This window comes from Gossypium raimondii, chromosome 10, assembly GCF_025698545.1.
Source record: "Gossypium raimondii isolate GPD5lz chromosome 10, ASM2569854v1, whole genome shotgun sequence".
Taxonomy (NCBI): Eukaryota; Viridiplantae; Streptophyta; class Magnoliopsida; order Malvales; family Malvaceae; genus Gossypium; species Gossypium raimondii.
The window spans coordinates 61,181,546-61,207,738 of record NC_068574.1 but is presented as its reverse complement, the minus strand read 5'-3'; the positions used below and the strand labels follow the sequence as shown (position 1 = coordinate 61,207,738).

General features: G+C 32.2%; 5 protein-coding genes across 5 annotated transcripts; 2 read left to right on the top strand and 3 right to left on the bottom strand.

Moving 5' to 3' along the window:
• Positions 1 to 2,722, top strand: LOC105778011 (putative serine/threonine-protein kinase-like protein CCR3). The gene has a single exon (XM_012601557.2). It carries the CDS (start codon positions 166 to 168, stop codon positions 2,587 to 2,589), a length of 2,424 nt encoding a protein of 807 aa, XP_012457011.1. The 5' UTR covers positions 1 to 165; the 3' UTR covers positions 2,590 to 2,722.
• Positions 2,723 to 7,745: 5,023 nt separating this feature from the next.
• Positions 7,746 to 10,481, bottom strand: LOC105777827 (phosphoinositide phospholipase C 2). The gene is made up of 8 exons (XM_012601320.2): positions 10,185 to 10,481; positions 9,599 to 9,795; positions 9,270 to 9,405; positions 8,991 to 9,191; positions 8,713 to 8,906; positions 8,291 to 8,552; positions 8,119 to 8,205; positions 7,746 to 8,048 (listed from the first exon to the last, which is right to left on the bottom strand). Exons 1-8 carry the CDS (start codon positions 10,479 to 10,481, stop codon positions 7,746 to 7,748), a joined length of 1,677 nt encoding a protein of 558 aa, XP_012456774.1.
• Positions 10,482 to 12,588: 2,107 nt separating this feature from the next.
• Positions 12,589 to 15,686, top strand: LOC105777828 (peptidyl-prolyl cis-trans isomerase CYP19-4). Its single transcript, XM_012601321.2, has 8 exons — positions 12,589 to 12,788; positions 12,882 to 12,926; positions 13,047 to 13,119; positions 13,730 to 13,777; positions 13,885 to 13,908; positions 14,692 to 14,874; positions 15,043 to 15,118; positions 15,475 to 15,686. Exons 1-8 carry the CDS (start codon positions 12,711 to 12,713, stop codon positions 15,611 to 15,613), a joined length of 666 nt encoding a protein of 221 aa, XP_012456775.1. The 5' UTR covers positions 12,589 to 12,710; the 3' UTR covers positions 15,614 to 15,686.
• Positions 15,687 to 15,955: 269 nt separating this feature from the next.
• On the bottom strand, positions 15,956 to 16,652 carry LOC105777829 (protein EARLY FLOWERING 4). Its single transcript, XM_012601322.2, has one exon. The coding sequence runs from the start codon at positions 16,530 to 16,532 to the stop codon at positions 16,215 to 16,217; it is 318 nt and encodes a 105-aa protein (XP_012456776.1). The 5' UTR covers positions 16,533 to 16,652; the 3' UTR covers positions 15,956 to 16,214.
• Positions 16,653 to 19,657: 3,005 nt separating this feature from the next.
• On the bottom strand, positions 19,658 to 20,211 carry LOC105775026 (protein EARLY FLOWERING 4). Its single transcript, XM_012597569.2, has one exon. The coding sequence runs from the start codon at positions 20,089 to 20,091 to the stop codon at positions 19,765 to 19,767; it is 327 nt and encodes a 108-aa protein (XP_012453023.1). The 5' UTR covers positions 20,092 to 20,211; the 3' UTR covers positions 19,658 to 19,764.
• Positions 20,212 to 26,193: the final 5,982 nt, after the last annotated feature.

The following is a 26,193-nucleotide window of genomic DNA, read 5'->3' as shown; positions in this document are numbered from 1 at the left end:
CAGCCTATTTTCCCATTCTTCTTAAAATGCACTTAAAAAACTGAAACTTTGAACTTTCAGTTTTCGAAAGTCTTTCCCTTTGCCTCTCTGATTTTTCCCTCGCCAAATGAAGCTGACGGATAGAACCGCCGCCATCTCTTCCACCGTTAAGTTTGAATTCTTTAAATGACGAAACAAACTTTCCTTTTCCTTGTCGCCGTTAGTTTCCTTAACGTTTTCTCGTTCCCGTCGTTAACTAATGCATTGGGTTCCGGCTCTACACTCGCCGTCGTATACGGCACCGCCACCGTTTGTGCCATCGTAGCCGCGGAGCCGAATCAGCGTATTATCTGCTACCGTGCCGGTGGTGGTTTCTCCTCCTCCCCTGCTGTCATCTCAATCTCCCCTAACGTCTCTTACTCAGCCGTCGCCGGTGGGCGAACTAACTTTTGCGCAATCCGGTCCGGCGGTTACAGCCTTCTCTGTTGGGATACGACCATCCGGTCTTTACCCAGTAAACGCCTTTACAATAACGACACCGTACTCCTTCAATCCCTCTCCGTCGGCGACGAACGGATTTGCGCTACAGCGATGAACAATACACCGCCGGTAACCTGTTGGAGAACGGAGAACAATACTGAAGAGTTACCCAATAGTAATCTCACAATGGGTAAAGTCACATCCGGATTCGGGTTTTCATGTGGGATCGTACTGAGTCAAAACAGACAAGTAACCTGTTGGGGAAGTAACTCAGTGGCGGCAGCCAGAGTTAATCAATTCGGGAACATGTCAATGGAGAACATCGAAGCTGGGGCAAACCATGTTTGTGGGGTTAACTCAGAAGGTGAGTTGGTTTGCAGAGGAGATAACTCAACGGGTCAACTCGATGTTCCTTCAAACAAAGGGTTGAACTTTGCTTCAGGGTTAGCTCTGGGTGATGGGTTTAGCTGTGGGATTCGGAGATCAAATGGGACAGTTGTTTGTTGGGGTTCTATGAATGAAACTGCCATTGAAGGGATTCAATTTGAATCCATTGTTGCTGGTGTGAATTTCACTTGTGGGTTAACAACAAGGAATTTTTCAATAATTTGTTGGGGGCCTGGTTGGCCTGAGTTGAATCAGTCGAGTTCAAATTCCTCCATTAATGAGTTACCTTTGGGAGCTGAGATTTTACCAGGTCCTTGCACTGATTCTTCTTGTAATGAGTGTGGGTCATATCCTCTATCAAATAGGCTTTGTTTTGGTTCTCGTAACATTTGTAGACCATCACCCTGTTTTAACTTCACCAACCCGTCACCGTCGCCTTCATCTCCACCGCCGCCGGAGGTTTCACGGCGGTCGACGACGTCTAGAGGGTTGAGGAGAGGGTTATTGGCTTTTGCAATAGTTGGATCAATTGGAGGTTTTATGGGGATTTGTACTATTGCTTATTGTTTATGGACTGGTGTTTGTTTTGGGAAAAAGAAGGTACATAATTCGGTCCAGCCAACAATTACTCGAGCCGGTTCGAACAGCGGTCCGGGTTCGAACAGCGGTCCGCCGTCAAGGTCATTGACGATCAGACGACAAGGTTCGAGATCGATGAAGCGACAGAGAAGCGGGACATCATCATCAAAACATGCTGACAGAGCTGAGGAATTCAGCTTAGTCGAGCTCGCGGCAGCTACCAATAATTTTGCCCTTGAAAACAAGATCGGAGCCGGCAGCTTCGGCATCGTTTACCGAGGGAAATTGTTCGACAGTCGTGAAGTGGCGATCAAACGAGGCGAAACGGGTCAAAAGACAAAGAAATTCCAAGAGAAAGAGACCGCATTCGAATCGGAGTTAGCATTTTTATCCCGGCTCCATCACAAGCATTTGGTTAGGCTTGTAGGGTATTGCCAAGAGAGGGACGAAAGGCTTTTAGTTTACGAATACATGAAGAACGGCGCACTTTATAACCATTTACACGATAAAGACAACGTCGAAAAATCGAGTAGTTTGTTGAATTCATGGAAAATGCGGATCAAAATCGCGTTAGATGCGGCTCGAGGGATCGAATACCTTCACTATTACGCGGTTCCGACAATAATCCATAGAGATATCAAGTCTTCCAACATATTGCTTGATGAGCATTGGACCGCAAGGGTTTCGGATTTCGGACTTTCATTAATGGGACCGGAATCCAATAAAGATTACCGGCCGATGAAAGCAGTGGGAACAGTGGGTTACATCGACCCGGAGTACTACGGCCTAAATGTACTAACAACAAAAAGCGACGTTTACGGGCTTGGAGTAGTAATGTTAGAGCTTCTAACAGGTAAAAGAGCTATATTCAAGAATGATGAAAATGAAGGGACACCAATAAGCTTAGTCGATTTCGCGGTGCCGGCGATTATGGCGGGCGAATTGGGTAAGGTTTTGGATGTTAGAGTCGGACCGCCAGAGATAAACGAAAGCGAAGCAGTGGAGCTAATGGCGTATACTGCAATGCATTGTGTGAATTTAGAAGGGAAAGAGAGACCAACAATTGGTGACATTGTTTCTAATTTGGAAAGGGCAGTGACTGTCTGTAATGGTAGTCACTATGATAGCATCTCTAGTAGTGGATTCTCCATTGTTTCAGAGTGAAAATTTTTCAAAAAAAAAAAAACACCCAAAGAAAAAAAAGTAATTTTTTATTATATTTTAAAGATTTTATATTATCTAACATTGAGTTGAAGTGAACACTTTTGACAGCAATGGGAAATTGATTGCCTCACAATTTGCTTTGTCACTCTCTTCTGTTGTTTTGTTGTTTTAGGAATTGGGTATATATATTTTTTTCATAAGATAATGTTTAGTTTTTTAAATTTGGGTAAATTATACTAGTAGCGATTCAACTATTAGTAATTTTTTTGGCCACTTAACTATGAAAAGTTACAAAAAGGTCATCCAACTATTAGTAAATTTCTTTTTTTGTCACTTAACTATGAAAATTTTCAAAATAGTCAACTATTCAACTTTGCCTTTTTCGTTCACCCAATTATCTTGGATTTGTTAGTATTTTTATTTTCACGTTAGCCAACTGGTGACCAGAAAAGAACAAATTGAATAGTTGGGTGATAAAAAGAAATTACTAATAGTTGGGTGGCCATTTTGTAACTTTTCATAGTTGGATGACCCAAAAATTTTTTTATTAATAGTTGGGGGACTACTAGTGTAATTTATCTTTTTAAAGATAACTAATAAGGTCTAATTATGGTTTTAGTCACTTCACTAAATTAAATTTTGAGAGTTAATTTGTGTAATTTGGTGAGCTTAATTCATAATTTGTATATTTTTTCACTTTGGTACATAAGTTTTTTTTTTGTCTTTATTTGATACTTGAACTATCATTTTCATCTCACTTTACCTTAAAAGAAAAAGTGCTAATAAAAAGTTGACGAGTGACATACTTTTATCGGATGCAAATAATTTTTGGGATAAAATTGAACAAAAATGATAGTTCGTGTACTAAAAGTGAGACAAAAATGGTTTGGCTGCCAAAGTGAGAAAACAAGTATAACTCAAGAGATATTGTAAATAAAACCTTTGATCATCTACTTTTATATTTTTGGGGTAAAATGAGATGAAAATGATAGTTCTTATATCGAAATGAGGCAAAAGTTGTTCGGTTGCCAAAGTGAGAAAACAATTATAGTTCAAGAGACGAAATGTAAACAAAATCTTTGATCATTTATTTTTATAACAAGGGCATAGCTAGGGGGCTAGTAGGGGCCCCAACCTCCCTAAAATAGAATTTTTTTTATTTAGGTCTTTTAAAATTTTAAATTAGTAACAATAAAATTACACATTAGCCCCTTAAAAATTATAAAAATTTGATTTAATCCTTTAAAAATTATAAAGAAATAGGTTAATAAAATGGTGAATTATATTTTTACTATTGTAAAAATTACAATTTAATCTCGTCCCCCTAAAAGAATTTTCTAGCTTCTCCCTTGTTTTATAATGTTATTAGCAGGTCCAAATTAATAGCATACTTAACTGCAGCAATGGAAGTGATGATTGTGATTATTTTTTGTTGCTATTCTACCATACAATCAAGGTCACATGAAAATCATATTCAATCAATAATAAATTTACATTTCAGTCATACGCTTAAAATAAGATCAAATTAAACCAAATGAAAATAGACTAAAATCAAATTTAAGTATAAAAGAGGGACTAAAACTAAAATTAGACCAAACAATAAGCAATTGATTAGAAAAACTTGACTTTGGGTTTGGGGCATGTGGTTTGAAACTTCTACAAATCGGCATCGGCCACCAGCTTTCGAGGCTGCTTCATTGGGAATTTCAGTGCCCAAAAATGGATGGGTTCCATGATTTTGTCAAATTTTGTTCACTGGATTTAATTTAATTAAATGCTGCTTTTCACACTTTTTTATTTTTTATTTTTTTTAAAAAATAGCACGTTGGGGGACATAGCTACATAAAGAAGGGGGGGGGGGGTTTAATGAAAACTAGATAAAGGTCATTGACTTTGAATAATTAGAAGAATTGGTTTGGTCATTACAATTAAGCCCAGTTGTTTGTCCTTATCACTAGACAAATGTACGACCTAGATTTAGGGGGGGTTAGCTAGAAAATAGATTTTTGGGGCCAGAAATTAATAATGAATTTTTGGAGAAGTTAAAGTGAAATTTAACCATTATAGTTGGATGCGTGCAGGTTTCGTAGCTGGGGTTTGCGAGGGTAGTTCGCGATCCCAATTTGCATATATCAAGGAGTTTACGTGTGGGATTACGAAGTATAGCAAGCAGACTAGAATAATACATGTGTCCAACATGCTTAGAGCCTACCAAGAACATCAATTCCGTGAACTGTAATTATGTGTATAATTATTCTATTGTCCCGTTTAATGTGACATGACGGAAAAATACTCAACAATACTAATATGTGATTTCATAAAAATTGAAGAGTCTATATAGAGAAAATGAAATTTTGGGAGACTAAGGCCACTACATGTTTCCGCCTAGATTTGGAGTTTTATTTTTAAGATTAAATTCTGCTATTACTCTTTGTACTATGTGTAAGTTGTGGATTTAATCTTTATAAATTTCTATCCCGATCAAACAATAGTTGTTATTTCTAAAATTTAATGTAGCAAATATATTGTAGCATGTGTAATGTCATTTCAGTTTGTTGTTTTTACATATTACACACAAAAAGCTAGTTAATAGATTTAACGACTGTCGTTTGCATTAAGACTAAAATTCTGAAATTCAAAAAGTATAGGGGCTAGGAATGATCCAATTGAAGAACATGGACACATTTATAATGTTACACATAGTACATGACTAATGGTAGAATTTTAACCAAATGGATTTAATTGTTGTCGTTTGAGTCAAGATTGAAATTTCAAAATTTAAAAAGTACAGGGATTAAATTGATAAATTTAAAAAGTACAAAAATTAAATTCGACTAAATCCTTGCGGGGAGTATAAGGGTTAATAGTAGCATTTGACAAACTTTTAAAAACTAAATTCTAATTTCATTCTAAATTATTTATTCAATCACTTTAAAACTTTAAACATTGTAAAGCCACCAAGACAAGGTGGGCCAATGACTCAAGGAGGGTGGTGTACTAGCGGCGCTGGTGGTAGCCAATTGACCGGTGACCCACTTCTTCCTTTTAGCCACATATATATGGGTTAATATTACTTTTAGTCCCTGAACTTCGCAAGGTCTACTTCGATACTTAAATTTTTTTCTGCACTTTGGCACCTCAATACTTGATAAATGTAAAATTTTAATAATGTGGCAGAAATTGTGCCACTTCAGATGGAATTTAAATTTAATGAGCAAAATGGATCTAATTGTCAAGTTTAAATATCAAAGTCGACAAAAAAATGTACAAACACCAAAGTAAAGTGACCTAATTATCAAATTTAGACACTAAAATTATATTAACCGTATATATATTAAATTAAAACTCACAACTGTATCGATAATTAACATAAAAATCAATCATTACAAATATTAAATTAAATAACTATTTAACATCTCAAAATTTTAATCCATTTTCTATGCACATTTATACATGGCCTCGCAATCCTCTAAAATAAAAAAATTTCTATTTAGATCTTTTATAATTTATAAAATTTTAAATTAGTAATGGTAAAATTACATTTTGGCTCTCCAAAATAATAAAAATTTAATTTAATCTTTAAAAATTATAAAGATAAAAACTATTAAAATAATAAAATTATATTTTAATTATCGTAAAATATATAATTTAATTGCGTCCCCTTTCGTCTCTTATTTCATCATACTAAATCCACATCAAACAACAGTGGATTTTGGTAATAAAGTTTTGGATTTGCATGAAGGTATTTTTGTTTTTCAAGATACTGAAAACTTTGAAGGGCTGCATATTGACTGATAAATACTTGATTTGATCATTACCTACCCCTAAAATTAAGGCCTCAATTATCTATTTATATATATATATATATATATATATATATATGACTTTATTAGCAAATTGGTTGTTAATTTATATCCAAAATAAATTTAGGTTAATATATTAAATAAGTTGTTGAACTCTGTTACTTTATTTAAAAGGTAATTTATATTATTAGTTATTAAACTATGGGTAAATTTTTGTTTTAGTCACTTAACTAAAAGAAATTACAATTTAGTTAATAAATTATTCAAAAGTTTTCATTTAAGTCACTAGACTATTAAAATCGATGCTATATAACTTTCTCTATTCACATTGCATACACCAATTGAAAGTTCTCTTTCCTCTTCTCCTTTTATAGTCATTTTTTTTAATGAAACAGTTTTGGATGTCATGAATCTGCAATCCAAAATTTAAATAGTTTTTTTCTTTTACATCTAACATTGACCGTCAGATCTACTCGGATCTAATGTATGTTATTCTATTAATTGATAGGTACTGATCCACCGTACAGATCGTCGAATTGTCGCTTGGAACTCGCTGGCAGAACTTTTTTTTAATAAAAAACTTAATAGTCCAGTGACTTAAATAAAAACTTTTGAATTGTTCAATGACTTAAATGAAAAAATTTGAATAATTCAGTGACCAATTTGTAACTTTGTTTAATTAAATGACCAAAACGAAAACTTACCAATAGTTTAGTGACTACTGGTATAGTTTACCCTTATTTAAATAAGCCCTCATACTTTCATTACATCCAAATAAGTTTTAAACTTTAATTGGTATTTAAATAAGGCACAATGACTTATATGGCCCTCCGTTTTACAAAAAATCATTTTAGTTATTTATTTAATTTTCGTCTCTTTTAACAACTTATAATATTTGTCAAATTACCTTAAAATGGATAAAAAATTAACGTCTGTTACCAACAATTATTTAAATTTTAAACAATAAAAAATAAAAAATTATTAATTTGTAATGTGGCATACATGTGGACTGTCATGCCAATAAAGTTAACAAATATTAACTTTTTCATTTATTTTTGGGTGATTTGACAAACAATGTAAAAATTCAAGGGCTAAAAGTGGAGAAAAATTAAATGAAAACTAAAATAACTTTTTTTTTGTAAAGTTGAAGAGCCGAATAATTCATTAGGCGAAAAATTAAAAATACTTCAAAATAAATTTTTTTTTTCAAAAACACATTATCACCATGCTAAATACAAAACTAGTTTCACTTTTCTTCGTCAACAAAATTGTGTATTACAAGATGCATCACATAACTTCACAGAGGTTCTCAAAAACCAGTAAATGACATAAGGATCAACCTTTTGAAATGAGTTATGATGGATTGGTGAACTCGAACCGCATTAGAAGTTTTACGTTGTTGTACTTGTCGCCTTTTTTGTCCATGAGCGGAACTGCTCTGATCCCACTTCTTATTTCGGAAACCGGTAAACATGTTTGGCCTGCAAAGTCGTCTTTTTTGGACATGTCGTATTCGTGGACTTTGATCCGAAGTAGAGCTAGTTGAGGCATGGTTAAATGGAACTCAAATTCCTGGTTCCAACTAGGCACCCAACTATCTTCTACTATCTTTGATTTCGTCATCTGTTTATCTGCTGGAACCCCTGCAATCCCCACCTATAGGCATAGATATTATTGATCCGAAGATTGCTTGCGTTACAAGGAACTCGACGTATATGAAATTTACCTTTACGTAGAAGTCTGGAGGCGAATACGAATCGAAATGTGTATGATCAAAATCATAATACCATCCTTCCCCCAAATATACAGTTACCTTTTGAAACAAGAAACAACTAACTATAAGTATTGATTGAAGATTAAACAGAGATTTCAGTTCACATGGCAATCAAAACACTCACTTTCAAAATCGTTTTCTCTGAATGCTTAACTTCGGGGTCGAAGATTTCGTTAGTGTTTAGTAGGAAATCGGGTTTTTTCACGTATCCACATTGCCCGTTGGCTTTAAACATTCCATGCATCAACCATAAATGTTTATCACAACCCTGCATATTAAATGCGACCATTTGAGCTCCGTGCAACCACGCAATCATCGGGTTGTAATTGGAAGAATCAACTCGTATGCCCTTCGGGTATACCCGAAGCATGTTCCTCTGTGTAAACCTGTAACGATGCAGAGACATCAGAACAAAGAAAGTCTACATTTCGCTTATTGGGTATAGTACTTTGATCAAAGTAGTGAAGCAACGGATAGTGCTCTCGAGAAATGTTTATACTAGTTAGATCACTTGGAACATGTATTATTAGTATTGCTATGAGTTACCTGACTATTTGTTTTCCATGAGTTTCTGCAGCTTTTTCAAGTTCTAGTTCACTCAAGCTAAGCCGTCTCACTTTTTCGGGATCCACTTCTAGACACTCATCTAATCCACCCTTTGGTTTCCCAGCATGAATGGCGATTAAACGTTTATATTCCGGTGCCTTTTTTTGCTTTGGCTTGTTTTCGTGCGGCTCGGCCTGCCATTTTGAAGTAGTACATAACACACAACATCAGCAAGCACATTGTAATCAATTGCATTAATTTTAAGGTTAGGAACTTACTTTTTTCATGGCCACTTCATCGTCGGCCTTATCGCTTTTCGAATCATTCTCTTTATCCTTATCTTCTTTGGCTTCTGTGTAATCCTTTGGTGGTTTCGTAGATATGATTATGCGTTTCTTCAATGTCTCCAGAGAAGGGAATTCTTTAAAGACTTCCGGGCCGGGAGTAAACAAGATGTCTCCAAGCGTTTCGGTGATCATCTAGAAATTAGCCACCAAAGCATAAGTTATATGGCAATACTGAATTTTACATTCACATTGAAAAGCACCAAGACTCACATTGGCAGCTTTAGCCTGAAGATCCGGGGTGAGATGGTCTTCCAGAGTTATTACGACGGGAAAGTCCGAGGAAACAAAAGCATACTCCTTAATAGAACTCAAGCATTTGAGGAGCGTCACCGGAGCTGTCAAAGTTCTACATGAAAGAAAAATTATAAATGGTCAAAGTAATGAAACATAAACAATGGCAACTAATGCTTATGACGTGCAAGATGCCTTGCGACATAAACAAGCAACCATTTTTAAGCTACGTCATGTGCAATTCGATGTTTTCTTCGGCTTTCGATGGCGGCAAGAGCAGATAAGAAACGGGCAATGCTTACACTTACCCCCCATGAAGAACATGAACATCGTCTTTTTCGGAATTTGGCCATATATCAAGTTCTATCACTCTCACACCTCTCTTAAGTGCGTTTATGATGGGGACGTCGCTGCAATCGCTGTTGAGTTGATTCCCGGTAAGGTAAGAATTGTGACCGGTAAATATGAAATAATGAGACAAAGGAGCATTCATATCATGGTGTACCTGAAAACCAAGGAAATGAACATGACATAAACAACAATAGCACAAAGTGTAGATAAAAGTACCATGAAGAGTCAGATTGCATTTTGCCCTTCTATTAAAAATATGAGAAAATTAGTCCATTTACATTAGATCAAAGAGTAAACTGGTCATTCTATTATAAAATTTATCTAATTTTACTGTTAAAGACTGGTCCATGTATGTCGATATGAGTTACACCTGACATGTCATGTGTAAGTGTTTGATTATTCCATCAACCATATAAATTTTTAAGGGTAACCCTCTCCTTCTCTAAAGATTATGCCCTTAAGTCTATTCAAAATGTTCAAACAATGATGATACCGATCGAATTAAAACTAATAATAATAAAAGAGAGAGAGAGAAATTGTTACCCCTAGAGAAACTTGAGGGGAATTAGTATCACTAAAGAGGTGCCTAAAAAAGGCTTCAACATGTAAACAGTTTTTAGGCAAATGTTTCGAACCATCAATAATCTTTTGAGCATCATCTGTTGTAGTCTCATCTTCTTTCTGATACTCAACTAAGAACTTGTGCAATCCATCAGCATTCATTAACCCATTCTCAGAATACATCTCAAACAAGTTCTTGACATCTTCTGGTGCTTGTGCAACCGTCATCTTAAACCTCCTCCGAAAGCAGAAGCAAACCCTATACGATTGTTTGGACATTGGGTTTGTTTGTTTGTTCTCTTACAGTCTCCAAAACAAAACAAAACAAGAAGACAGCATGCAAAGGATGTTATGGGATGGTTGAGTTTTGTGTATGTGGCCTTTGTGGGGTGTTTCTTAATAGATTCTAAATACTTGGGTGGTGATGAACCAATATTTGACAGCTGATATTGCCATTGTTGTTTTGATGTGTGGAAATTTTTAAGGATTTGGGGGCCTTTGGACATCTTTTTTTATCTAAATGTCTACATGGACTGCTAAAAAATTCATTTCAACATGTTTTTTAGTCAATGAAATTTTTATAGGGAAAGAGAAACCGAAAATTGTGAAGAAACCTGTTAAAATATGGCTAAATTTTTGCTTTTAAGACAAATAAAAAATGAAAGGTTGTTATTAACTCATAAAATATAGGTTAAATTATACCGTTAGTCCTTCTAAATAGAGGTTGTTTTTATTTTGGTCATTATAATTTTTTTTGTTAATTTAGTTATCTAAAAAAGAAACTAATCAAATTGGTCAATCTACCATTAAATGATAACTGAAGGCTAATTGTATATTTGTACAAAAAGATTCTGGGTGACCAAAATAGGAACGATCCTCATTTAGAGTGATTGATGAGTAATTCACCCTAATTTTAGAGTGACTAACGTGAAAATACAACGTTAGTATTCCATTACTATTAAATGATAGATTGACCGATTTAATTAACTTTTTTTTGGAATAGTTTACCCTAATGGCGGGAAGGCTATGTCATTGCTGGCTGTTTTCTCTCTCTCTCAAATCAATAGTCTACTAAAGATGCATTTTTGTTTTAGGGTTAATTCTATCAAAAGTCCCCAAACTTTCAGTCAGATTCTAATTAAGTCCTAAAGATATTGTTAGTGTATCAATTAGATCCTTCTATTATCTTAGCTATCTTTTAAGAGTTAAAATGTCAATTCAGGTATGACCCGATACATATTTAAAAATATGGATAAAATTGTAAACACATATGTACCTATCGTATGAACATTTTGAATATGATAAGTTAAAAGGACAACCAATTTCAAAAATATTTAAATAGATTTTGAAAATAAATCATATCCAAATTATTTATATAATAAATGTCAAAGTGTATTTACTTTGATCCATGTGATTTAAATACACTACAAGCTATTTGGCAAAAGAAAAGAATATCAAGCCAACTATGGGCTAACATTTAAAATACAAGCTAATGACTAAGTTGGTAAAAGAATTTAATTGAGACATGATTAATTAAAATATTTTGAAATTTAAAATTTAGACTATAAGCCATAGTTGGAAGAGGATTACTGTAAATTTTTTTTGAACAACCTTATTATAGGTTCTGATAATATATGTTCTTTTTGATACAATGCCTAAAATTATCCATAGCTCTTTTCTAACCCATAAATAGGAGGATAATATACTTCAGCGTATTCAAACTACGTCCTCCTGCATTAACAATAATGCCCATGCCAATCGAGTTAAGACTCAACTGACAGACTAGTGCATTTAAAGCATACATATTCTTTATCTAATTGTATAAATGCATATTTATATTCTTTTGTCATGGAATATTTGGATTTAAGGTTCGGGGTGAGGTAGCTTTTTTAAAATATTTTAAAGTAGCATTAAAAAAATTTACCCAAAGCCCAATTTGATTAGGATATGAACTTATATTTTTGTCTAAGTTGATCTTTTAGTTGAGGCGAGTTTTTTATTTACACAAATAATCTAATCTATTGACAACTTTAGACTTCAAATAATAAAATTGAAATGTTAAAATTTAATTTTGTGGTATTTCTTTGAATTTTATATCAAAATATTAAAGGATAAAAGAAAAACTTCTCGAAGCATACTCATTTTTTCTTAAAACGATTAGGTATTTAGTAATTTTTTCACTCGATAGAGTTGAGATTTTGTTAATGAGTAACATTTTCTTGATCGTAAATTATGTAAGAGAAATGAAATGAATGCTTTCGTTTGATGCAATTGATGCTAACAGAAAAACTATATAATAACGAATTTAATAATTTAATAATTTAAATGAAAATTTTCGAATAATTTAAGAAGCAGGATATAATTTACCCATGAAACAGAAGCAACCCAATAAACCGGTTTTCAACTGAAATTCCCAAACAGGGAAAAGAAAAACTCTATACAGTATATATACACACTCTACCATTTTCGTCATTGAAATACTGCTGAAGAAAAACCAGAAGCAAAGAGATGGCCACTAAAACGAGATTGGCTTCGGTTGCAGTGTTATGGTTTCTAGTTCTTTTTGGAACCTTAGCTATAATTCAGGTACCTTTCTTTTTCTCTCCTCTTTCATTTCCTTACCCCTAAAAAATTGAAAAAAAGGGTTTTTTTCCCCTTCTTTTTTGATGTTTTTTTTAGAATCGATTTAGCGATGCTGGAGTTCCAGAGCCTAAGCTTAATCAGGTTTGTCAATTCATTTATGGTAAACTATTACTCTTTTTTTGAATCTATGGATCTATAGGGTATGTTTATTTAATTGAAGTGAATTTGGGGTTTTTTTGTCCCTTTTTAATGTAATTTTAGGGTTTTGATGATGATTCAGAAGAAATTACGCATAAAGTTTACTTTGATGTTCAGATTGATGGAAAATCTGCTGGTATGGCTTTTGTTTGATATATTTTTTTCTGTAATAGTGGTATTTATTGTGTTAGTGTACTTTAAAAGGAATTTTTTAAAATTTTTCCCTTTTTTTTGTAAAGTTTGCATTTTTATCCTTTAAAAATTGAATTTTTCCCACTATCCAATGTTTGTAATAATCATTCTGAAGTAGTCATTTTTTTTGTTGTTGTTGAATTATATAAATTTAGGGTCTTGCAAACAAAACATGCCATCGTCAGTTGGAAAAATTGGAATGATAGGAGGATTAAATGTCGAATTTTTCGTTTTGTTGCTTTTCTAGGTAAAACTAGCATGGAGACTCTTTTACCGGGAGTCATATTTCATTTTACCCTTTCTACTTAAAAATTGAATGAAATTTTTAATTAAAAAAGCTCAATTTGCTCTTTTATCTAATGTACAAGAACTAATTTGCCCATTTTTTTAGTAAAGAGGATAAAATGCAATCTGACTCTTAGTACAAGAGCCTTCATAGTACTTTTACCCTTTTTTTTTTACAGTAAATTTGTATCCCACACTGTTATTGCTTAGAAGGTCTCTTAGATACACTTATAGAAGTAATAACTATGTTGGTTGGTTTTCGCTTTCAGGTCGAATAGTCATAGGCCTATTCGGCAAAACCGTTCCTAAAACCGCAGGTAAATAGCTCTGAAATTTTGCAGTTCTTTGACCTTCATTTTCATGGAAACAATGTGCAATTACCCGGTAGTTGTTACGAATCACAACTTTTTTTTTCTTTCCGCAGAGAACTTCCGTGCCCTTTGTACAGGTAAATAAGTAACATTTGCTCCCTTCTTATGTTATTTGTTTTTGGTGCTCGAAGTAATGTGATTTATTTCTCGCAAGCACGGAGCAGGCACAAAGTTGCAGTGATTTGGTATTGTATAATAAAGTGACAATCTTTTTATTATAGATGTATTTTTACTTATAAAAGCAACTTCTTTTTGCATAATTTAGCAATGGCTGGGCCTCATTTTTCTGGATCTGAGTATATGCTTCAATATCTTCTTGACCCGAACATTCTAAGTATCTTATCTGTCTATTTGCATCTTTGGATGTTCAGCTCGTTAATGAAAGTATAATCCATGTTTATTAGGAGTAAAACCGTTATTCAAGAGTCCTATGACATGCCTTAACACTATGTGCACAAATATCGAGTAAAAGTCGTCTTATAAAGTTTAGATGTATTAGATGATAATACCAAGATATATATATATATATAACGTGGGCTATGTTACTTGGACTTGGGTTTACCTGAATCTGGCACGGGTATGGTTAGTTTTTCTTAGTCTTTTCATGTATTTGAAGGATCTTTGGAGGTCATATCCCATATCCATGTGTTGGACACAAGTGTTGGATACGGGTGCTTCTTTGAAAAATGAAGAATCAAAGCAACATAGCATGTGGGATTTGAAATTGCTGCCAAATGGATTGAAGAATAGATCTATAGTTCAATATTGGTGCTCGACCTTTTTGTTTTAGTTCCGATTAGTTAACCATGAAAACTCACTACTTTATAGCTGCCTACTTATATTCATTCTTTGAATTACAGGGGAGAAAGGAGCCGGAAAGAGTGGGAAACCCCTCCATTACAAAGGGAGCACGTTTCATAGAATTATTCCAAGCTTTATGATCCAAGGTGGTGACTTTACTCGTGGCGACGGGCGAGGTGGAGAGTCGATATACGGTGAAAGGTTTGCCGATGAGAATTTCAAGCTTAAGCATGAAGGACCTGGTGAGTTACAATCCTTGTATAGCTTACAAGTCTCCTTCGATGCATTCTTTCTATTAAGAGGTTTTCCTAGTCATTGGTGGGACAGTAAACTCGAACCACAAATCAGCAAGGCTGGTAAGAAGTACATTATTAATTGTCTACATTTTCAATTATCTTCATTATGAGCAGGACGGCTTTCAATGGCCAATGCTGGACCAAACACCAATGGATCACAATTCTTCATCACAACCGTAACAACCGGCTGGTATTTGCCTTTTCTCTGAACTTTTTTTTCTTTGTTACTAAAACTATCCTCATCTGTCATCTATGTCCGATTCATATTCATATATAGGGATGAGAGTATGTTACTCCAAACATTAGACATGTTTCACTACCCAACACTAACCTCTGAGTTCAAGTACTATAGCTTTTTACTATTTTTCTTCCTTGTGAAAGACATGGAATTGGGCAACATCGGTTTTCTTATCTTGTGACTGGTCAAATAAACTCTGATCATGTTATTTTTCATGCATGAGCTTTTCATAGTTCACATTAACATTAAGATCGTATGAAATTTTCCCGAGCTGACATGCACGCATGCATGCCGTTGATTTATTAAAGGTTGGACGGTCATCATGTCGTATTCGGCAAGGTGATCGCCGGAATGGATGTTGTCTTCAAGATTGAAGCTCAAGGAAGACAAAGTGGGGTACCAAAAGCTAAAGTTGTCATTGTAGATAGTGGCGAAATGCCTATATAAATTCATACACGCTTTGTTTCAAACTAAATGCATATTTTTAGATTCTGTTTTAATTGATAATGTTTTCCGGTCAGTTTTGCCATCCAACGCCGCTTTTGGTAGTCGTAAAGATAAAAAGGAGACGGTGAGTGAACATATCGATATTTTATCATTTTTTGAACACGTAAGGTCTTTATATTAGGAGCTAGATTGTATTTTACTCATTTTACTAAAATATGAGTAAAATAATTCCTGTATTGATCCTTTTATCAAAAATATCATTCATATTTACTCTTAAAAATTATTTTTGTTAGTCAGGGAAGCACACACGGATATTAATTTTTATCAGTACAAATGAATTAATTTTAAATAAAAAGATACTTTTATAAACCACATAGTAAAACAGAAACATAAAATCCCAACATCAACACCCTAAAAAATCCAACACATCATGTTCTTAAAACACAAAAAAACCAGAAACCAATTTATCTAAAAACATAAAATCTAGACACCAAACTACAACAAATAAACATAAATATATAAAAGATTTAAGAGTACTTTAGACCCTTTTTTATTAATATTATCATTATTTTCCCTTTTTTTAATTCTCAATGACAAGCTTTCAACCTTCTTTGGGATGTTCATTGCTATGTTGTTGCTGAAAAGCAGTAGAGAAATTTGAAGACAAATCGGAGTAAAGTGAAACAACCTTTGATATGTTCCCGTTAAGTTCTTGAATTAATGCTACGTTCTTCACCATGTTGTCGTGGATCTTCGATTGATGATTCTCGTTGACTTGCTGGATCAACATCCGGTTCCGGTCTAAAACCGATTGGACTTGCTTGAAACTCTTGTCTATCGTTGCCCAAACTTCGGGATTACCGTCGTCGGAATCTTGGTTCCGGTGATGTTTCAGTTTCTTGTTGGTGTTGTTGGCCATGGTTTTTTTGGTCTTTTTTTAATGGAGTTTTTTACATTCGCATGTAAAGAAAAAGGGTTATGGTGAAGATGATGATGATGATAAGACTCTGTTTTAGGTTTTTGGGGGTATAAATTGTTGAAAGGATTGGGGTTGGGTCGCCATTGGAAAGCTGTGAAGGTTTGAAGAAACCTTTATTCACGCGCGACAGAAGCGAGTGTGATAAATTTTTTTTATCCAAGGTAAAATGTAAGAACTATCACGTGCCTTAATAGTTAAACTCGCCTTAAACGGTTCATGCTTAAATAAATTATTATTTATTTGGAAAAAATATAATATTTATTAATTAGGATTTTAGTATATTTTAAAAATTTTATTCTATTTGAGTAAAAAGATTTTTTTATTTACCAAAAAAAATTGAAAATTATTTTTTCATCTTTTATTCTCGCATAAAGTCGTAAGTGTCTCGATTAAATTTAAATAGAGTTCGGTACTTTCTCATATTATGGTTTTAATAGAATGTGATTTTTCAGAATGTGATTACTGGAGATGTGATTGTCGGAAACTTGCTTTTTAATGTTTTGTATACATTAGAAGGTATTGATTAAAATCCAAAAAATTACATTATCACATTTAGTTCACTAAATACTTTCCTAAAACTGTAATGATAATTTATGAACTTACCCTTACTGAATAAAATATAATACTCATGTATTTAATTTGTATAATAGACTTTATTCTTAATAAATATTTGGATTAAATACTTAAAATAAAATTTAATTGACAATTTTAAATTGTTTTTAATTTATAATTTTAATTAAAACAAAATTGTTTCAAATTTATCTTGCATATATTTTTAAATATATAATAAATATATAAAATCATGAATACAAAAACCTTGTTTTGGAATAAACTAAAAAATATGAAATCACGTTTTGTTTTAGCTAAAGGCTAACCCATATTAATATAAAAAATAGTTGATCTCGTGTATTGCTCTAAGCGAATCGCAAATAATTAAATCATAGGAATGTATAACCATAGGCGGTTTAATCCATAATTCCTAAAAAAGTATTTCATACAAAATTAAGTGCTAAATCAAATTTGTAGTAGAGAAAAATAAATAAAATAAGGAAAAAATTACTTACGAAAATTCCGTTGAAGTAATAGAGGAAAGTAAGTAGTAGGAAGTAAGAAAGAAACAATTTATTAATAGACTAATTTCTAAGCTAATATAAAATAGGGTTAATCTTGTCTTAATATTTTTTAACTTTTCAATCTACCGGTATAGTAATTTTCTCACATTTTATCACGGAATCATATTACCATTTTTATGAAAATGAAACTCGAAGGAAAGTTAGATTCTAATGAAAGTAAATAAAATTTTACATACCAAATGTTAGAATTACTTTTAACCGATTAAATTATTAGAAAAGTAACTAATTTCCATCGAATGAAACGTTACCCTAAAGTAGAGCTAGATTAGATCCCATTTTGAGGTAAATTCTCGTAATTCTATTTTTTACATTTATTTAAAAGACATTAAACTCAGATTAATTGACTTAACATACGTGAATATTATCAAATTCATAAGAAAATAAACTCTTAAAATATTTACTATTGATTTAAGTCTACCATTTCGATATATATTATTTGTGATTTATACGTATAATTATTTTTGTAAAAAACTCTTCAAAATTTATTAAATTAATTAATATATTTGACATAAAAATATAAATAATTTTAAAAATTCATTAAAAAATTTATATATATAAAAAAGAAAAGCTGTTTTCAAATTAGGCACAAAATAAATTGGTACGTGAAAAACACGTGCCTTGTCTGAGAGTGATAATGAAAGCTCATAAGAAATATCTTAGCCTGCACTTTTTATTTAAAAAAGGACAAAAGTGCAGAAAAATATCTTGGAATATAAATATCTCCCAATTTAAAAAGTGTCACTTTTTATTCTCCTCTTTTTTCCCCTTTTTTAGATTCTGGTCCTTTTTTCATTTTTAATTATATTTTTAGCACTTTTCTAGAACAAAAATGACAAAAAAAGAGAAATAAAATAGCAATTTTGATTTTGGGTATGTTAAGGTATGGATTCTTGTGTAAAGATAAGATTTTTTTTTTAAAAAAATTGAAAATTTTGAGGATAATTTGTAGGGGAAAATAATGAGTGAAGGTAATAGTTTTTGTTACAATTTGGGAATTTGAGGAAAAAAAATAAAAGCTTTTGGATATCCAAATTAAAGGTTAAATTTTATAAAAGTCCATGTATTATGTGTTTTTGACGGATTTATTTTTTTGGTTTGCATCAATCCTGAAACCTGACAAATTTTCTCGGTTGATCGCTGAATTTAGATTTCATTAATGTATAATGATATGACATTTTGAGATTGTGTCACATTGTTACCTGGAAATTCAAGTGATGATATGATGTAATCTTAGTGTTCCACAGTATCAAACTTTAATGGAAGCCAAATTCATGGACCAAATTGGGAAAGCTTCCAAGTGTTGGGATTAAAGTGAAAAAAAGTTGAAAGACCAAGGTGGGACAATTTTCTAAATTAAGGGAATACAAAGACCTTTATACAATTTGTCCCAATTTAAATAACAAGTTATACTATACTTTATGACATAAATTGTAATTATGTTATAATTAAAAAAAATCATGCAAAATATAATAAACGAAGTCCATGTTAAGTACTAAAGCACAAGCAAGAGCCTTAATATATAATATTAAATCATCATATAAAAAAATTAAATTCAATAATAAATCAAATTATGGATGAGGATAAGGATTAGATTGAATCAAATTAAAAACATAAGGAATATATGGATTGAACTTTATTGGGTCATTTGTTGCATGAGACCCCAACTTCGGTCAATCGATTTTGACAATGGAATCAATTGGTTCGATTACGATATGTTAATTTATTTATTCATTTATTACTACATATACAAATTAAATTGACAAAATAGTTTAAAAATATAAATCATAGATAAATCAACACCGATCATTCATCTAAAACCCCTCCGTACAAATACAATACATCAATAACAAATATACGTCTGATTAGTTATAGTCTAGAATCAAATCAGTACAAAGCACGACAGATAAAAAATCGGCAAAAACCAAACCAAACTGAAAAGAACCGGACATGTATTTATTATAGAACACATAACCATAACATACATATAAAAGAAGACTTTTCTTCTTCATCATCATTATTATTATTCTCAATAATCAACTTCAGCCTTCCTTGTGGTGTCCATTGTTGTGAAAGGAAGTGGAGAAATTGGAAGACATATCAGAGTAAAGTGAGACAACCCTGGATATGTTCCCATTAAGTTCTTGAATTAATGCAACGTTCTTAACCATGTTGTCGGGGTTCTTCGATTGGTGGTTATCGTTAACCTGTTGGATCAGCATCCGGTTCCGGTCCAAAACCGATTGGACTTGCTTGAAATTCTTGTCTAGCGTTGCCCAAGCTTCGGGGTTACCATCAAAGTCGTCGGAATCTTGGTTCCGGTGATGTTTCAATTTCTTGTTGGCGTTGTTTCTAGGGTTGTTGGCCATGGTTTTTGGTCTTTCTTTTGGTTTTTTTATGGGGGTTTTTTTTACCACAGTTGCATGTAAGAGAAGAAATGGCTATGGTGATGAGGTTTTGGGAGGGGATTTTTGGGGTTATATAGTGTTGGAGGACTGGGGTAGGGTGACACCATGGAAGGTGGTGGAACTTTGTAGAAAGCTCCTTTTCACGCATAACCAATATGCACAAATAAAATTCACGAATCTTCACTTTTCTTAAAAATTGATAGGGTTTCAATATTTAGATTAATTTTTTATTTTAAATCATAATTTTAAAATTTTTAAATTAAAATTTTTTTATTACTTTACTCGTAACATAAACTTACTAAATTATTTTATACTAAACTTTATATTTTATATGTAGGCGACGTCTAAGGTAATATTTTATTATAGTAAGATCCTGTAGATCTATTTCAAGTCTACGGTCGTGGTTAAAATTTTGAATCCATAGGATCAAACCGCATCAAAATTTCGAAAATTGCGCTAGTAATCGTAAACGAAAGAGAAAGATGACACATTTCTTCTACAGTCACAACTAACTTTTCTTTCCTTGTTAAGTGTTGAAACTTATTGAATAGGTTAAAAAATAAACATAATATAATTTTTGATGACTTTTTTTTTCATTCTTTTAATTTTAAATATAAATTTAAAATAAATCTCATGGAATCCCATTATAATAAATATTTACATGGATGTGACGCATGTAGTGCGGATAAAGAGCACAAATAAGTGGGTAGGTGAAAACACGCGCCTTGTCTGAGAGTGGTAATAAAGGTCATAAGAAATATCTTAGGCCTGTACTTTTTATTTAAAAAAGGGAAAAGGGCGTCAAGGTGGCAGAAAAATATCTTTGGAATATAAATATCTCCCAATCGAAAAAGTGCACGTTTTTATTCCTACTATTTCTCTTTTTGACTTTCCCCTCCCTTTTCTTTAGATTCCTCTATTTTTTTTCATTGTTTTTATTTTCAATTATAATTTTAATACTACATTTCTTAAGAAAATACAAAAAAAAGAGTAGATTAAACAACGAATAAGTAAAAAGAGCGAAAAATTAAAAATTGAATACATAAATTTAGCGTAGAAAATCCCTTAAAAGAGGATAAAACTTACGGAAAAAATGATTCTACTATAATGACAAAAGAATGAAGAGTATAAAAGATGAATATAAAAATCCTCAAAACATAAACACAAAATTCTCCAAAAGTATTATGAGTTCTAATATTTAATGAGTGTTTATTCTAAGATTGTAGAAGAACCTATTTACAAAGCTAAATTTATAAGTACAATAAATTATGCTAATAAATACTAAATATATTATACTAATAACTATTAAACTTCTAGAAAGAAAATATATTTTGTTTAACTTGACTTGCAAACAATCTCTTGTTTTATTTAACAGAATTTGAAAAATTTAACCTTGAATGACATTTTCTAATTTCATACTTTTAAATTTGGCCTTTTAACCTAAAAAAATTGAATTTAACTATCATCTTTAAAAAAATTGAATTACTGTTTTCAATGAAAATATTGACTAAAACGTTAAATTTTTACACATCATAGCCCACATGACGATCTACATGTACTTACTAGAACATTTTTAAAAAATGTTGAAATTGTTGTTTTTTTATTTTAATTTTTAAATATTTTTTAAAAAAATTAAATAATTTATTGACATGTCTTATAAGACAAATAATGTTATGTCAGCATTTAAGGACACGCATACTATCACACTTTCCCACTCAATTGAAAAAGAGAGAATCCAGTAAAAGGGGCAGTGCTCTTGATGTGAACACTTAGCAATAGTTGCTTGCCTATGTGCTTGTTCTTTGTATAGGAAAGCACATTGATGGAATCCCCCTTCAACATTATTTGTAAACCAACTCATATCTAGCTTTCCAAATAAACCAATGAAGGGCCACAATAAGAGATCTTGTGGTAAAGGAACCAAAATTCAGAAAGAAAAAAAAAAGTGTCGATCCCTTCTATTGAAAATTCCGAAAGCAATTCCTCATTGGGATATAGTTGAGACTAGAAGTTGCCCACACCTCTTTCTTTTTGTAAATGGATAGAAGAAAAGAACATGTTCAATGGTTTCATCTTTTTTTTGCATCCCTTTGGACACTTCTTGCCTTTATGTCTTGTTGATTTTGATTCAGTCTTCTTCATATTGCACAAATGAGTTGAAATATAATAAATTAAATTCATCAAAGCTATTATTTTTCAAGTCTAGAACATCAGTCAATTTACGATATATTTTTAGATGGGATTTGGGTTTGTATAAGTTGATTATCTGCTCATCGTTGGAAGTTGTCTCTTTGATTCATGATGCATGCTGAAATGTGTTATTTTGAATTTGAGAGGTCAAGTTATGATCATTTTAGTAACAACTATACAAGTAGAACTACTACGTTAAAATTGTTATTATATCAATTTTAGAACTACTACGTTTAATTTTCCGTCACAAAATTTAGTGGCAATTAATAGAATTGAAAAAAAGAAAGAAAGACAAATGCGATTAGTTGGGTGATATTTTGTATATTTTTATAATTTAGCAGCCAAAAAAGAAACTTAAGCATTTGTTTTTTTTTTAATTATATTGTAATAGGCTAATTTTGGCGTGGCCCAGAATAATAAATAAAACCATCCAAACATTAAAAGTCCAATTATAAAGAAATTACAAGCCCACAACATATCTAATTTTGAGAGGTTTTTTTAGTTTTTTTTTTAGAAAGGAAGCTAAAATGATTTTTTTTGAAAATTTTTTGACTTAAATAGGGCTTAAAAAATGGTGCCATTTTGGCCTGTTTCTTCAGACGCCAAAACGACATCGTTTTGTGTCAGGCAACCCGCAACCCGACTCGCTCCAAGGGGATCTGCGTGTTTTGCTTCGATGGGTTATTTGCACCCCTAACCCTTCCGAATTTCTGTTATTTTTAATTTAATCCCTTTTTATTTATTTTCACCTTTTTTTAAGAGACACCATAATTTTGTTTAGTTTTCAATCGGGTCCCTGACCCACTGACGCGCTGGAAAGTGGTCACGTGTCCAGGGATTTGGTTTTTTATTCATTTAGTCCTCGGCCTTTTCGCGCCGTTTGATTTTAGTCCTTATTCGTTATTTTACCCTAGTTTTCACCTTTAATTTCATTTTTGTCCCAATTTAATCCCAAAATCTGTTTGATTTCAATTTATTTATGCAATTTTATTTATTTATTTATTTTAAGTTTTTCACATATTATGTATTTTAAACTGTATTAAACTATTATCCATTTTAAATTTACATATTATTTATTTTAAACCATATATATTATCTATTTGGAATTGTTTTTATACATATCATTTATTTTATTTCATTTTATTATTTTTCTAAAAGAAAACTGTTTTGTATATTATTTATTCAAATTTCTTTTTACATATTATTCATTTTAAACTTTTATATATTATTTTAAAATTGTCTTCTTGGTTATTTATTTTAATTTGCTTTGTATGTTATTTTTATTTTGCGTTGCATATTATTTACTTTGAATTGCTTTCTATTATTTCCTCAAATTGTTTTATTTATTATTTCGTCTTCTTTGATTGTTGATATCGACATTAAAGTGACATGCATTGTGACTATTGCCATCGTGTATACTATAATTTGTTTATTCGTATTTTCACATTATTGCTACTCGTTAATGTAAAATGTTATTCATGTTGTGTTTCAAATATTGCATTTTTGTAAAAATATAAAATTTTAAAAAACGAAAACAATATTTCGTAGTTTTAGAATTCGAGAAATCGTTCCCTAACTTATTGGGTTACGATTTTCCTCGTTGAATCTAAGTAATCGAGTATCCTTTTTTAATCAAAACATATAAATAAAAAGCTCATTCTCGGGGATTCGATACGCTGTGTCCTAACTCATTGGATATGACATTTTGTTCTCTCGAGACAAGATTTTTTTTTAAATAAAGGCAATATTCTATGTTTGGAATTTTGAGAAATTGTGTCCTAACTTACTGGGCTTCGATTTTTCATTTGATTTAAACAATTGAATATCCTTTTTAAACTTCACTGCATGAGTTTTAAAAATCAAAGGACAAGCTCATTTTGGAGGATGAGAAACGTCATATCCTAATTCATTGGGTGTGACATTTTATCTCCCCGAAATAAGAGGGTCTTAGCATGCAATTTCATTTATACAAGTTTCTTTTTAAATAAAAGGATCTTATTTTAAAATCTCTTCAAAATTTTCATTTTTCAACACTGAGAGACTAATTAATTAACTAGGTACCAATTTTGGGCGTCACGAGTGTGCTAATCCTACCTCGAACATAACTGGCTCCCGAACTCGTTTTTCTGAATTTTGTGGACTAAAATGGTTGTTTTTAATAAATCAAATCGTTTATTAAAATAACTATTTTTCGAGGTGACCCGATCACACCTCATTAAAAAGGATTAGTGGCGACTCCCGTGTTCGTTTTCATTTTCAAAATCAAAGTTGACCCCTGTATCAAAACAATGGTTTCGACATATATTATTTGAATTCTGGTGCGAGTGTTGGATATAAACATAAGTATTGACAGATAAATACTAAAAAAAACACTCAAAACGACATAGTTTATAAAATCAACAACAATCCCCACATCAAACAGGAAAATGATTCTATGAAACAGTGACGCCACATCATCTATATCCCTTTTTTAATAATTTAATGTCACATCAGGATTTTCATCATGAACAAAATTAAAACCTAAAATCCAGGATGAAATTATTGATGTGGCATTAAACTATTGGAAAGCGATAATATTCATGTTTCATACAATCTTTTCTCGTATCAAACAATAATAGAACCAGAAAGACCCAAATCAACATCGTCTTGATCCAGATTTGGATATAACAGATCAAAACTCAAAATAAAACAACAATATAAATCAAAACGTAGAAACACTACATTATGCCCACCTTCAATAAATATAAATGTGTTTACTTTAGCCATCCTATGGAATGATCCAAACCTAGGATAATGAAGAAAGAAGAAGACGTTGCACCTTTTCTGACTTGAGGAAACGCTCCACTCGAGTACGGAGGGTTTTGTCGATTTGGAGTTGGGTTTCTACTATCTTGATTACCACTCCAATTTAGATTTGGATGGTCCTTCCAACTGGGGTTTACGTGTTCGAATAGAGATTTCCACCCCTATTGCCCAAATAAGTCACTTTCTCTGATTGGGTTTTCGAGTATGACGTATAGCTTCGAGCGGTGTCATTCATTGATGGTTTAAAAATGGTCTCTAAATGATGTAATTTCTTCAAAATCTGTTGATACTTATTGTCTTCCTTGATCACCTTAACCGTTGACGGCTTCTGGCTATATTAAAAGCGCTCGTTAGGCCACATGTACAAGTTCATGGCCATGTCTTCGATCAATTGACAGACTTGTTCGTAGGTATTGTTCATGAAGGCTTCGACTGATGAGCCATCTAAGCCGGCTCTCAAGCCCCCATCCAATCAATTGTAGAAATTTTGCAATTGTAACCATGTTGCATACCGTAGAGTGGACATTTCCTAATTAGTGAATTGAAGCATTCCCAAGCTTCGTATAGAGTCTTGCCTTCAAATTGCTTAAAATTAGCAATGTAACGCTTTAATTAGATGGTTCGACTAGTGGGGAAAAAATTGTCTACCACTGAAGCTGAGTATATGACAATTACTAAGGCTTGTAAAAAAGCTATTTGGTTAAAGAGGTTGTTCAATGAACTCAATAAAGACCTTCCTATTAGTACAATATTTTGTGATAGTAAAAGTGTCATCTTCCTTATGAAGGATCAAATGTTTCATGAGAGAACAAAATACATTGATGTTTGGTATCATTTGGTACGTGATGTTATTGTTTATAGTGATATTATTGTAAGCAAAATTAGTATTTATGAAAATCCAACAGATATGATGACTAAGTCACTTCTTATAACTAAGTTTGAGCATTGCTTAGACTTGGTTGGTGTTTATTGTTAAAGATAAACCCTTAAGGGATTTTCATGGAAGAGGTGGAGAACTGGTTCGTTGAAAGTTCGTGATGAAGAATTTGTTCGATGAAGAAATCGTGT